General features: G+C 50.4%; 1 protein-coding gene across 3 annotated transcripts in view; it reads right to left on the bottom strand.

Moving 5' to 3' along the window:
• Nucleotides 1-7,874: 7,874 nt before the first annotated feature.
• The window catches only part of LOC137340269 (A-type potassium channel modulatory protein KCNIP2-like), a 92,739-nt gene continuing 87,674 nt past the window's right edge, over nt 7,875-12,939 (bottom strand). For all 3 annotated transcript variants that reach the window (XM_068002686.1, XM_068002688.1, XM_068002685.1), the window contains 3 exons: nt 11,756-11,860; nt 10,756-10,818; nt 7,875-7,922 (listed from right to left, as the gene is read on the bottom strand). In XM_068002686.1, the coding sequence (XP_067858787.1) occupies nt 7,875-7,922; nt 10,756-10,818; nt 11,756-11,860 (216 nt within the window). The remainder of the gene's footprint in view (nt 7,923-10,755; nt 10,819-11,755; nt 11,861-12,939) is intronic.

Here is a 12,939-nt window from a genome sequence, read left to right as displayed (position 1 = left end):
TGAGTTACAGGCTGGAATCTAATCGAGGGGTTCGGGGGGTTTATATATAGAATAACAGATACCCGGGAGTGAGTTACAGGCTGGAATCTAATCGAGGGGTTCGGGGGGTTTATATATAGAATAACAGATACCCGGGAGTGAGTTACAGGCTGGAATCTAATCGAGGGGTTCGGGGGGTTTATATATAGAATAACAGATACCCGGGAGTGAGTTACAGGCTGGAATCTAATCGAGGGGTTCGGGGTGGTTTATATATAGAATAACGGATACCCGGGAGTGAGTTACAGGTTGGAATCTAATCGAGGGGTTTGGATGGTTTATATATAGAATAATGGATACCCGGGAGTGAGTTACAGGTTGGAATCTAATCGAGGGGTTTGGATGGTTTATATATAGAATAACGGATACCCGGGAGTGAGTTACAGGCTGGAATCTAATCGAGGGGTTCGGGGGGTTTATATATAGAATAACGGATACCTGGGAGTGAGTTACAGGCTGGAATCTAATCGAGGGGTTCGGGTGGTTTATATATAGAATAACGGATACCTGGGAGTGAGTTACAGGCTGGGATCTAATCGAGGGGTTCGGGGGGTTTATATATAGAATAACAGATACCCGGGAGTGAGTTACAGGCTGGAATCTAATCAAGGGATTCGGGGGAGTTGATGCATGGAGTAAGTCTATAACTGATGTGTTGTTTATTCCGCTGTTTGACTGGGTGTTGGTCTCCATCTGACTCGAGGCTGTTGGTAATGACGTTGCAGTTTAACGTTTCGCAATCTGTCGGCTCAGGGGTCATCCGATGGCACAATCTCAGCTCCGCAACTGAAAAGATTAACCCCTTGAGGCCCGCAGCAAATCGACTGCGCTGTCTGAAGTTCAGGGCGCAATTTTCAGAGGCCACGAGACGAGCGATGGGCCCTCACACAGAGCGGGCAGAATATTACAGGCGCACTGCTCGTGCTCCTCTGTCTCAACTAGCAGCACTCTCGCCTCTGAATCAGAAGGTCGTGGGTTCGAGCCCCATTCCAGAGACTTGAGCGCAAAATCCAGGCTGACACTCCCAGTGCATTACTGAGGGAGTGCTGCACTGTCAGAGGGTCAGTACTGAGGGAGCGCTGCACTGTCTGAGGGTCAGTACTGAGGGAGCGCTGCACTGTCGGAGGGTCAGTACTGAGGGAGCGCTGCACTGTCAGAGGGTCAGTACTGAGGGAGCACTGCACTGTCGGAGGGTCAGTACTGGGGGAGCGCTGCACTGTCAGAGGCTCAGTACTGAGGGAGCGCTGCACTGTCAGAGGGTCAGTACTGAGGGAGCACTGCACTGTCGGAGGGTCAGTACTGGGGGAGCGCTGCACTGTCAGAGGGTCAGTACTGGGGGAGCGCTGCACTGTCAGAGGGTCAGTACTGAGGGAGCGCTGCACTGTCAGAGGGTCAGTACTGAGGGAGCACTGCACTGTCGGAGGGTCAGTACTGGGGGAGTGCCGCACTGTCGGAGGGTCAGTACTGGGGGAGCGCTGCACTGTCGGAGGGTCAGTACTGAGGGAGCGCTGCACTGTCGGAGGGTCAGTACTGAGGGAGCGCTGCACTGTCGGAGGGTCAGTACTGGGGGAGCGCTGCACTGTCGGAGGGTCAGTACTGAGGGAGCGCTGCACTGTCGGAGGGTCAGTACCGGGGGAGCGCTGCACTGTCGGAGGGTCAGTACTGAGGGAGCGCTGCACTGTCGGAGGGTCAGTACTGAGGGAGCGCTGTACTGTCGGAGGGTCAGTACTGGGGGAGCGCTGCACTGTCGGAGGGTCAGTACTGGGGGAGCGCTGCACTGTCTGAGGGTCAGTACTGGGGGAGTGCTGCATTGTCGGAGGGTCAGTACTGGGGGAGTGCTGCATTGTCGGAGGGTCAGTACTGAGGGAGCGCTGCACTGTCGGAGGGTGAGTACTGAGGGAGCTCTGCACTGTGGGAGGTGCTGCCTTTCAGATGACATGTTAAACTAAGACCCCGTCTACCCTCTCAGGTGGATGTTAAAGATCCCATGGCCACTCTTTCGAAGAAGAGCAGGGGAGTTCTCCCCAGTGTCCTGGCCAATATTTATCCCTCAACCAAGATCACTAAAAAAACAGATCTGGTCATAATCTCATTGCTGTTTGTGGGATCTTGCTTTGCGCAAATTGGCTGCCGCGTTTCCTACATTACAACAGGGACTACACTTCAAACAATACTTCATTTGTATAAAGTGCTGTGGACGTCCTGAGGTCATGAAAGGTGTGATAGAAATGCTCTTTTCTATCTTCCCTTTCCATCGCTCGCTGGGCAAATTTCCAGCAGGAAAACTTCCAGCAGGACTAGTGATATCTCCAACTTGTCCAAAACTCAGCTGCCTGTGTCCTGTCCCATATTAGGTCTCATTTAACCTTCAAATGGCTGACCTGCAGTGCCTCCCAGTCCGCTGGCTGGGGTACGTAATTACAGTGTTTGTGAAAATTCATTCTTGGGATGTGGCCGGCATTTATTGCCCATCCCTAATTGCCCTTGAGAAGGTGGTGGTGAGCCGCCTTCCTGAACCGCTGCAGTCCGTGTGGTGACGGTTCTCCCACAGTGCTGTTAGGAAGGGAGTTCCAGGATTTTGACCCGGCAACAATGAAGGAACGGCCGATATATTTCCAAGTCGGGATGGTGTGTGACTCGGAGGGGAACGTGCAGGTGGTGTTGTTCCCATGTACCTGCTGCTCTTGTCCTTCTAGGTGGTAGAGGTCGCGGGTTTGGGAGGTGCTGTCGAAGAAGCCTTGGCGAGTTGCTGCAGTGCATCCTGTGGATGGTACACACTGCAGCCACTGTGCGCCGGTGGCGAAGGGAGTGAATGTTTAGGGTGGTGGATGGGCTGCTGTTTGAGCGGGCTGCTTTGTCCCGGATGGTGTCGAGCTTCTTGAGTGTTGTTGGAGCTGCACTCATCCAGGCAAGTGGAGAGTATTCCATCACACTCCTGACTTCTGCCTTGTAGGTGGGTGGAGAAGCTTTGTGGAGTTGGGAGGTGAGTCACTTACTGCAGACTGCCCAGCCTCTGAAGGGGTGACGAGTTTACATGGTAAGTTTCCATTGTAAATGTTTACATAGGAGTATATAATGGAAAGAAGTTGACAGGAAGTGCATGCAATGGGGTAAGATAACTATTCCGAAAAATATGTTGCAAAATATTGCACAGAAGAACTAGTTGGAAATCAAACGGGAAACTTTTTTTTGCATAGCAATTGTAATTTTTATTTATTTTTCTTACAAAATATACATATTTGGACAGCTAAGCATTTAATATAGAGCAGCGAAGGAGATAACTTGTACAATGAAGTTACACAGAGGGACCTCAGTAGGCGATCGGAACAGTACATGCCGTCACGAACACTTTTATACGGTTCGTTAGTGGGAGCCGTGTGGCGGGGAGCACGGGGAAACGGCCGTGCGGCGGTTTCACAGAGACGCCTTGGCAGAGACGGGCGTGACGCGCAGGTCTCGTGGGGGGGGGGGGGGGGGGGTGGCGGAAGGAAATGACGGGGCACAGCAGCAGATGTGTGTGGGTGGATCGTCCCATGCAGACATGCGTGTGAGAGCATGATGATGGGGGGAGGGGGGAGGGGGGAGGGGGGATAGAGGGGCGCTTGGAAACGTGTGAGCTGTCGTGTGACCTCTCTGCCAAACCGGGGTCAGCTGGATCGAAGAGAAGAGTTTTAAAGGGGATGCAGCGTCCATCTTGCCAGGAAGGCAAAGGATATTCCCAGGTCCTGCCAAAGTAGTCTTAAAGGGGCCACGCACCCTATGCGGCTATTCGGACGATGACCCACGACTGGAATCATCTCCTCTGATGCTCCGATCCGAGTCCAGCAGCATTCCGAGATTGCGTCCCACTTTATCTTTATTGGTCATGGGTGAAGAGTTGCCGATTTTCTGGGATCGCCCAGTGTCCCTTGGGATACAGTGATAACCACACTGGACATTCTAGCTGTACAGGCTGTGGGTGCTTCAGAGACTTGCAGTGCGGAGCTGGACAATTCAGCCCCCTCCCTCCTCCCCTGGGAAAGGGAACCCTCCTACAGGTACAGCACGGGTTAGATACAGAGTAAAGCTCCCTCTACACTGTCCCATCAAACACTCCCAGGGCAGGTACAGCACGGGTTAGATACAGAGTAAAGCTCCCTCTACACTGTCCCATCAAACACTCCCAGGGCAGGTACAGCACGGGTTAGATACAGAGTAAAGCTCCCTCTACACTGTCCCATCAAACACTCCCAGGGCAGGTACAGCACGGGTTAGATACAGAGTAAAGCTCCCTCTACACTGTCCCACCCTCGGAGGAGCACCTCCTACTGCCCCGGGGTTGTTTCCATTTAGATTTATTCCAAGTTGCACCACGATCCTGACTGCCAACTGTGTGCCAAATGGGGCCAGTCCGTGACCTCCCAAATAGTTTACACGGGACCCTTACAATGGACCGAGGAGACTCTCATCTCATTGGTCTGAGCTGCCTTTGAAGCCTGATCCCAGCGGTGAAGGGTCCGGTGCCATAGCAATCTTGCACTGTCCACCGCTGCCCCTGTTGAAAGGTGACTTTAAAATGCAGGTTTTATTCATTCCCGAAGATATGGCCTTGTTCCGATTTCTCCTTAGATGCTGTTGTTGAGAAGGCCGTTGTTCAAAACTGCGCCTGGCTGGACTGCAGCCTCTCCTGGAATAAGGAGGGGAAGGGGAATTGTCCCTTGGAAGCTGTCCCGATGGAGTGGATTCTTGTGCTCCTTCTGGCACCTGCCTCGTTGGGAATTGGGCACAAAATGAACCTGCAGTTTCGTCCTACGCTGGTACCACGTCTTGGTGCTGAGATTCGCCACATCATGTCACGCAGCGCAGAATTTACTTTACAATAATAACTCGCATTAAAATTGCAGAGTTTGGTAGACATATCTGATTCACTGTCAAGTTCTTACTCATCTGGTGTCCCGTCTGCTCCTGCACCGTTGAGCTCCATCTCACTCAAAAACAGCTCAAAGTGGCCAGCGCGGTGTCCAAATATCTGCCTGAAAGACCCCTTCCATGATGGATATCCGCAAGGAGAGCACCAACCAGCTAGACGGGTCTGACATTTTTCTCAGCCGTTCCGCCATTAGTTCCAGGGCCAAACCTTAATTCTGCCACAATTTGTTTATCTGTGTTGATTAACAGCAGGGCCCTAGAGAAGGCTGTAAGACATTATGGATCAGTAGGCCTCAATCAAAGCCTAGGCCTTTCCTGCAGAGCAGGTTCAGGAGCGGTGCAATGGTCTGAAGAGTATGACAGGCAAAGCAATTAGATTAAATGGTTAACATTTGTAAACATGCCCAATCAATAATTGGGAAGAACTTGCTACCTCAACTATCGATCCATCTGATGCAACTCAGGTAAACATCAGAGCCCCAAAAATAAGACATAAACATCAGCTCAACCTTCAAAAACTGGCAGAATTAGTTGAAAATAGATTTTAAATAAATCTGAGGGAATGTGGCCTCTGAAGCCTTCTGCCTGACAGTAAGGACTTGTTCCACAAATCAATTCCCTCTTTTGGGTATTAAAAATTCCCCCCACCCCCGCCCCCGACTTCCCTTCTTCCTCCGAACTTCCTCAGTCTTTGACTTGTATCCGCTGGGATTGAAACACCCTCGCCTTAGGGAACAATTTGCCCCGGATCAGCCTTTGCCACTTCCCTCCATTAGCTCGAAAAGTCAATGGGAGAGGGTAAATGTTCCTCGTTCCCACCCGTGATGAGTTACCGGGCTCAGGAGATCTTCACTTTGGGACGTCGGCCTCTTTGGGTTTGCACATTGGTCATGGTGAGTGCAGGACTGGGCTTATAACAACCCGAGGGTAGGCCACGCTGCTTCTTGCTTTCTTCTGCTTCTCTCCGGGAGCCTGGACGATGCATGTCCAGCAGGACCAGTTGCTGATGCTTCATGGAGCCTTTCGTGTTCTCCATGACTTCTACTCCTTCGAAGCAGAGCCTCACTTAGGGTTGGACTGTGAAGTGTTTTCTTTGTTTAATTGCCTCTCAAAGGGACTTGCCTTAGTTCTTCCAATCCTCTCACCCCCAGCTAGTAATTCTCATCCTCGTGTTCAAATCCCCCCATGGCCTCGCCCCTCCCTATCTCTGTAACCTCCTCCAGCCCCAAGACCCTCCCTGAACCCTGCGCTCCTCCAATTCTGACCTCTTGCGCATCCCCGGTTTCCTTTGCCCCACCTTTGGCGGCCGTGCCTTCAGCTGCCTAGATCCAAAGCTCTGGAATTCCCTCCCTAAACCTCTCTGCCTCTCTTTCCTCTTTTAAGGAGCTCCTTAAAACTCATCTCTTTGACCAAGCTTTTGGTCACCTGTCCTAATATCTCCTTATGTGGCTCGGTGTTAAATTTTGTTTGATAATCGCTCCTGCGAAGCGCCTACGTTAAAGGCGCTATATAAATGCAAGTTGCTGTTGTAGTAACATTAATTTATAAATTCCCCAAGTAATGGTCATCCTTTGTCTAACCAATTATAAACCTCCTTTCTATATATAAGTGTTAAATGATATTGCTAAATTCACAATGTTTCCCCCCTTCTCTCAAATGGACTCGTTGACTGATGATGTCATAGGTTGGCTGCCAACGCTATGATGTCATAAAGGAACAGCTCACTCTACAGGGGAGGGTCCTCGAAGAAATTCCAGTGAAATTAGAGACACTCATTTAAGATTGTCAGAGTGCATAGAAAGTTCTGCTTAAACTTTTTTTGTAAGTTTTGTGTCAGTCCTGGTGAGGGATCTTAGTGCAGGAGATGGGAGAACTTCCTGCTTCAGGCACCAAATGACAGTACCAACACTCCCAGGGCAGGTACAGAGTAAAGCTCCCTCTACACTGTCCCATCAAACACTCGCAGGGCAGGTACAGCACGGGTTAGATACGGAGTAAAGCTCCCTCTACACTGTCCCATCAAACACTCCCAGGGCAGGTACAGCACGGGTTAGATACAGAGTAAAGCTCCCTCTACACTGTCCCATCAAACACTCCCAGGGCAGGTACAGCACGGGTTAGATACAGAGTAAAGCTCCCTCTACACTGTCCCATCAAACACTCCCAGGGCAGGTACAGCACGGGTTAGATACAGAGTAAAGCTCCCTCTACACTGTCCCATCAAACACTCCCAGGGCAGGTACAGCACGGGTTAGATACAGAGTAAAGCTCCCTCTACACTGTCCCATGAGGTTTTCATTCCATTAGTCTGGATGGAATTTGAACTCAGGTCACAGAAATGAAAGGGGCAGTGAAGAAATTTTTGGCAAAGGTAAGTTTTTGTTCTGGGGCCGGGAGTGACTGACAGGGCCACAGCTTCTTAAAGCAGGTAACATGACAGATGGAACTGCGATGGTGGTTTTTTCTCTTTTTTTGGTACCATTATATCTAGCATTATCGTATAAAGATGTCTATAGTGTGTTACTGTAACATGCTGTGAAGATCAATTTTGTCTTCTGTACTCGTGCGTGTGTAACAAGACACGTGAGCCTCACAGCCGCAGATCAGTTTCTCACACGCGCGAAGATTCTCGATTCCGTGCCCCTCGCACTCTCAAGCAGCTCGTGGGGTTCGACAACAGTACAAAATGTCCGTCGCAAAAGTTCTTTCTTTTCCTCTCTCTCTCTGTGGATAGCGGAAAGTCCAAGAATCTAATTCGCCCCCGCTCCCCCAAAATTAATTCTGATTGGAGAAGGTGAAACACGCCATTGGACAAGTCCGAGACCCAGGGTAAAAGGCCCCAATCAATCAATCAAGGCGACTGCCAAGGAAGGAGGGTAAGGAGTCAGAGGTCAACCGGCCGTCGACCTCGGCTCCGCCTTCGACCTCTAGATGACGTTCTCGAAAAGTTGCATCGACTTCATGATATTTTCATCCTTGGCGGAACAAAAGAAGAGGAAAATAAGTGAGTGGTCAAGACATACACAAAAAGGCAACGCTCAGGGTGCTGTGGGTTTGAGGAGTGTGAGCAGCCAATCCAGGCTGACACTCACAGTACAGTACTGAGGGAGTGCTGCACTGTCGAAGGTGCCCTTTTTCAGATGACATGTCAAACCGAGGCCCTGTCTGCCCTCTCAGGTGGGCGTAAAAGATCCCAGGGCCGCTATTTTGATGAAAAGCAGGGGAGTTCTCGCCAGTGTCTTGGACAATATTTATCCCTCAAACAGCACCACTAAAAACAGATGATCTGGTCATTATCACATTGATGTTGGGGATTGTGCTGAGTTTTCCTACACAACAGGTTAGAGAACAAAAGTAAGGGAAGGGGAAGAACAGGAGGAAAATTTACAACATGGGCAGTGCCAACACCTAGTGCCACGGAGTGGGAATGGGATCAGCTTTATTCTGGTCCTGTTCCATTCCCCATGTGTCCAATACTGAGCAGACAGTGAACAGACGGACGGAGAGCAGACAGACGGAGAGCAGACAGATGGAGAGCAGACAGACGGAGAGCAGACAGACAGGCAGTGAGCAGACAGACAGTGAGCAGGTAGACAGTGAGCAGGCAGACAGGCAGAGAGTGAGCAGACAGGCAGGCAGAGAGTGAGCAGACAGGCAGGCAGTGAGCAGACAGACAGTGAGCAGAGAGGCAGTGAGCAGACAGACAGTGAGCAGGGAGGCAGTGAGCAGAAAGACAGCGAGCAGAGAGACAGCGAGCAGAGAGGCAGCTGTGAGCAGACAGACAGTGAGCAGGGAGACAGTGAGCAGAGAGGCAGCGAGCAGGGAGGCAGCAAGCAGGGAGGCAGAGAGGCAGGCAGTGAGCAGGGAGGCAGTGAGCAGGGAGGCAGAGAGGCAGTGAGCAGGGAGGCAGTGAGCAGGGAGGCAGAGAGCAGGGAGGCAGTGAGCAGAGAGGCAGTGAGCAGGGAGGCAGTGAGCAGGGAGGCAGTGAGCAGAGAGACAGTGAGCAGAGAGGCAGTGAGCAGAGAGGCAGGCAGTGAGCAGGGAGGCAGTGAGCAGGGAGGCAGCGAGCAGGGAGTCATTGTTCACCGCAGTTACAGGGTGCGTTACCCCTTGAAAGCTATTTGTTGAGATGATATCCTTCCTTTTAATATATTCTCTCTGCACATAGCACTCCTGGGTGAGGGGTCATGCCCCCTATCCACAGATCAGTCGGCTAAGTGACAGGAAACAGAGAGTAGTGGTGAACGGTTGTTTTTCGGACTGGAGAGAGGTGTACAGTGGTGTTCCCCAGGGGTCGGTGCTGGGACCACTGCTTTTCTTGATATATATTAATGACTTGGACTTGGGTGTACAGGACACAATTTCAAAATTTGTAGATGACACAAAACTTGGAAGTGTAGTGAACAGTGAGGAGGATAGTGATAGACTTCAAGAGGATATAGACAGGCTGGTGGAATGGGCAAACATGTGGCAGATGAAATTTAATGCAGAAAAATGTGAAGTGATACATTTTGGTAGAAAGAATGAGGAGAGGCAATATAAACTAGAGGGCACAATTCTAAAAGGGTTCAGGAACAGAGAGATCTGGGGGTTTATGTGCACAAATCGTTGAAGGTGGCAGGGCAGGTTGAGAAAGCGGTTAAAAAAGCAAACTGTGATCCTGGGCTTTATAAATAGAGGCTTGGCAAGGAAGTCGTGATGAACCTTTATAAAACACCGGTTATGATCTGGAATGCACTGCCCGAGGGGGTGGTGGAGGCAGATTCAATCATGGCCTTCAAAAGGGAATTGGGCAAGAACTTGAAAGGAAAACATTTGCAGGGCTATGGGGATAGGGTGGGGGAGTGAGACTAGCTGGATTGCTCTTGCGTAGAGCCGGCACGCTCTCGATGGGCCGAATGGCCTCCTTCTGTGCTGTAACTTTTCTACGATTCTAGAAATCCAGACGAATCGCCAAATCACCACTAGGCCATGCTACGCTAGGGGTCTAAAATTTTGCATATTGAAGGGGGAAGGGAAGAGTGAAGGAGGTCTTCTTTCGCTCTTTTAAAGAGCCAGCACAGGCATGATGGGCTGAATGGCCTCCTTCTGTGCTGTCTCATTCTACGATCCCAGGTGAGGAATTGCACAGGTTTGAGGTCCTGGGATGGAATGAGTTAGAAGAGGAGAGACTGTGTTGTGTCTTGAGTTTAATACAGTGCTGATGCAGGGAGGGGGATCTGTGTAGGACGGGGAATGTGGAGCTTATGGCAGATAAGAGAGGAAGGTTCAGAGCAGGAATGAGCAGAGTCGTTTAGATGAAACAGCAAGAGCTGAGCAAGGACAGAGAGGTTAGAGATTGGAGATGAGAGTGGGATTACCATCAGAGCTCAAACTTTTTCTTATATAACAAAACCGTATGTATAACAAGTGCAGCATCTAGGATTTACAGATCCAAAGTGAAGTTAAGGTGTCTCACCCGGGGCTACAGGTCTCTCACCCGGGGCTACAGGTCTCTCACCCGGGGCTACAGGTCTCTCACCCGGGGCTACAGGTCTCTCACCCGGGGCTACAGGTCTCTCACCCGGGGCTACAGGTCTCTCACCCGGGGCTACAGGTCTCTCACCCGGGGCTACAGGTCTCTCACTCGGGGCTACAGGTCTCTCACCTGGAGAGTAGGTATCTTGCACATGTCTCAACTGGGGAGAGGTACCACATCCAGGGTACAGATATCTCATTAGGCGTATCTTACGTGGGGTACATATATCACAAATGGGGAATGCATATCTCACCTGGTACAGATATTACACCTGGGGTTTAGTATCTCACCTTTTGACAAGATTCAATGAACTCTTCGATAGTTACCACTCCGTCCTGATTCTTGTCCATTTTCTGTAGTAAAAAGGGATACAGAGTGAAATTACAATCAAATGAACAGTCATCAGACAAGGACCTTAGCATCCGAGGTTTAAATTAACTTCACCGCTCCTCATTCTGTATTTATTGGAAACACTTCGATTAACAATTTCTTGCTGGTAGAGCTGCTGAGTTAACGGTCTCATCAAACACTCCCAGGTACAGCACGGGTTAGATACAGAGTAAAGCTCCCTCTACACTGTCCCATCAAACACTCCCAGGGCAGGTACAGCATGGGTTAGATACAGAGTAAAGCTCCCTCTACACTGTCCCATCAAACACTCCCAGGGCAGGTACAGCACGGGTTAGATACAGAGTAAAGCTCCCTCTACACTGTCCCATCAAACACTCCCAGGGCAGGTACAGCACGGGTTAGATACAGAGTAAAGCTCCCTCTACACTGTCCCATCAAACACTCCCAGGGCAGGTACAGCACGGCTTAGATACAGAGTAAAGCTCCCTCTACACTGTCCCATCAAACACTCCCAGGGCAGGTACAGCACGGGTTAGATACAGAGTAAAGCTCCCTCTACACTGTCCCATCAAACACTCCCAGGGCAGGTACAGCACGGGTTAGATACAGAGTAAAGCTCCCTCTACACGGTCCCATCAAACACTCCCAGGGCAGGTACAGCACGGGTTAGATACAGAGTAAAGCTCCCTCTACACTGTCCCATCAAACACTCCCAGGGCTGGTACAGCACGGGTTAGATACAGAGTAAAGCTCCCTCTACACTGTCCCATCAAACACTCCCGGGGCAGGTACAGCACGGGTTAGATACAGAGTAAAGCTCCCTCTACACTGTCCCATCAAACACTCCCAGGGCAGGTACAGCACGGGTTAGATACAGAGTAAAGCTCCCTCTACACTGTCCCATCAAACACTGATTGTTTTTAGCCTGTCACCGCTTACCTGGAAGAATGTTTCGACATGTTCCTGTGGAGAATCGTCCCTCACTGAAGGGTACGTGTACTTTCCCATCATATCATAAATGGATTTCATAATATCCAACATTTCCTGGAAAACAAATGAGCCCAAAAAAGAAACAGTCACAAGGAAATCTCCACCTCCCGTCACATCAACTCCAATCCATCATTAAATGGCAGCCTGAAGGAGATGCTCTATCATTAGGGGCACGGCTCCTTTGGGTGAACTTCCTTTGGGGATTCTCCCGATCGGTTGGTGTAACTTTGGCAGAAGATTTGGGAGAACCCCAGTTCCTATGGTCAACTGGGAACCCCGCGCCCCCGAGGGAATTCCCATCGTTCATGTTTGATTTACAAATGTCGATTCATTCCCATCGAAGTGCAGGCCTCCCCAGTAATGTCAGGACCTGGCACAAGCATCGTTTGTTTTTGTGACCTAGGACTGTGTCACCAGTGCTTAGACCTGTGACTGGGCTTTGGACACACCCACACCACACCTGTCAAGGCCTTTGGACTCAGCCCATTATGCACATCTGCACTAGTGATATGAGGTCCTGGGCCCATGTCCATGACGTCAGTCCCTGGGATTGGGTCTCTTGACCCAGTGGTGTTGAGACTGGTGTTCCTATCACCTCTCCTGGCTTTGAATGGTAACTGGCTCGAGGAACCAGCCAAATCTAATTCCAAAGGCACGTGAGAAGACGGCAGTGCGAGGCCATGTCCTCCCCAAAGAAAGAAGTCCCATTTATATTGCGCCTTTCACGACCTCAGGATGTCCCAAAGCGCTTTACAGCCATGAAAGTATTTTTGAAGCGTAGCATTGCTGTAATCTAGGAAACGCGGCAGCCAATTTGCGCACAGCAAGATCCCACAAACAGCAATGTGATAAATGACCAGAGAATCTGTTTCAGGTGTTGGTTGAGGGATAAATATTGGCCCAGGACACTGCAGAGAACTCCCCTGCACTCTATAAAGGCAAGGTTTTTTTTTCTTCATTCTTTCTTTCATATCATAGTATGTTACAGCACAGAAGGAGACCATTTGGCCCATCCTGCCTGTGCCGGCTCTTTGAAAGAGCTATCTAATTAGCCCCATTCCCCTGCTCTTTCCCCATAGCCCTGTAATTCCCTTTTGAATTCCACCGCCCTTTCAGGCAGCACATTCCAGATC

The sequence above is a fragment of the Heptranchias perlo genome, chromosome 21 (genome assembly GCF_035084215.1).
Source record: "Heptranchias perlo isolate sHepPer1 chromosome 21, sHepPer1.hap1, whole genome shotgun sequence".
Classification (NCBI taxonomy): domain Eukaryota; kingdom Metazoa; phylum Chordata; class Chondrichthyes; order Hexanchiformes; family Hexanchidae; genus Heptranchias; species Heptranchias perlo.
This window is presented reverse-complemented; position numbering and strand designations above follow the sequence as displayed.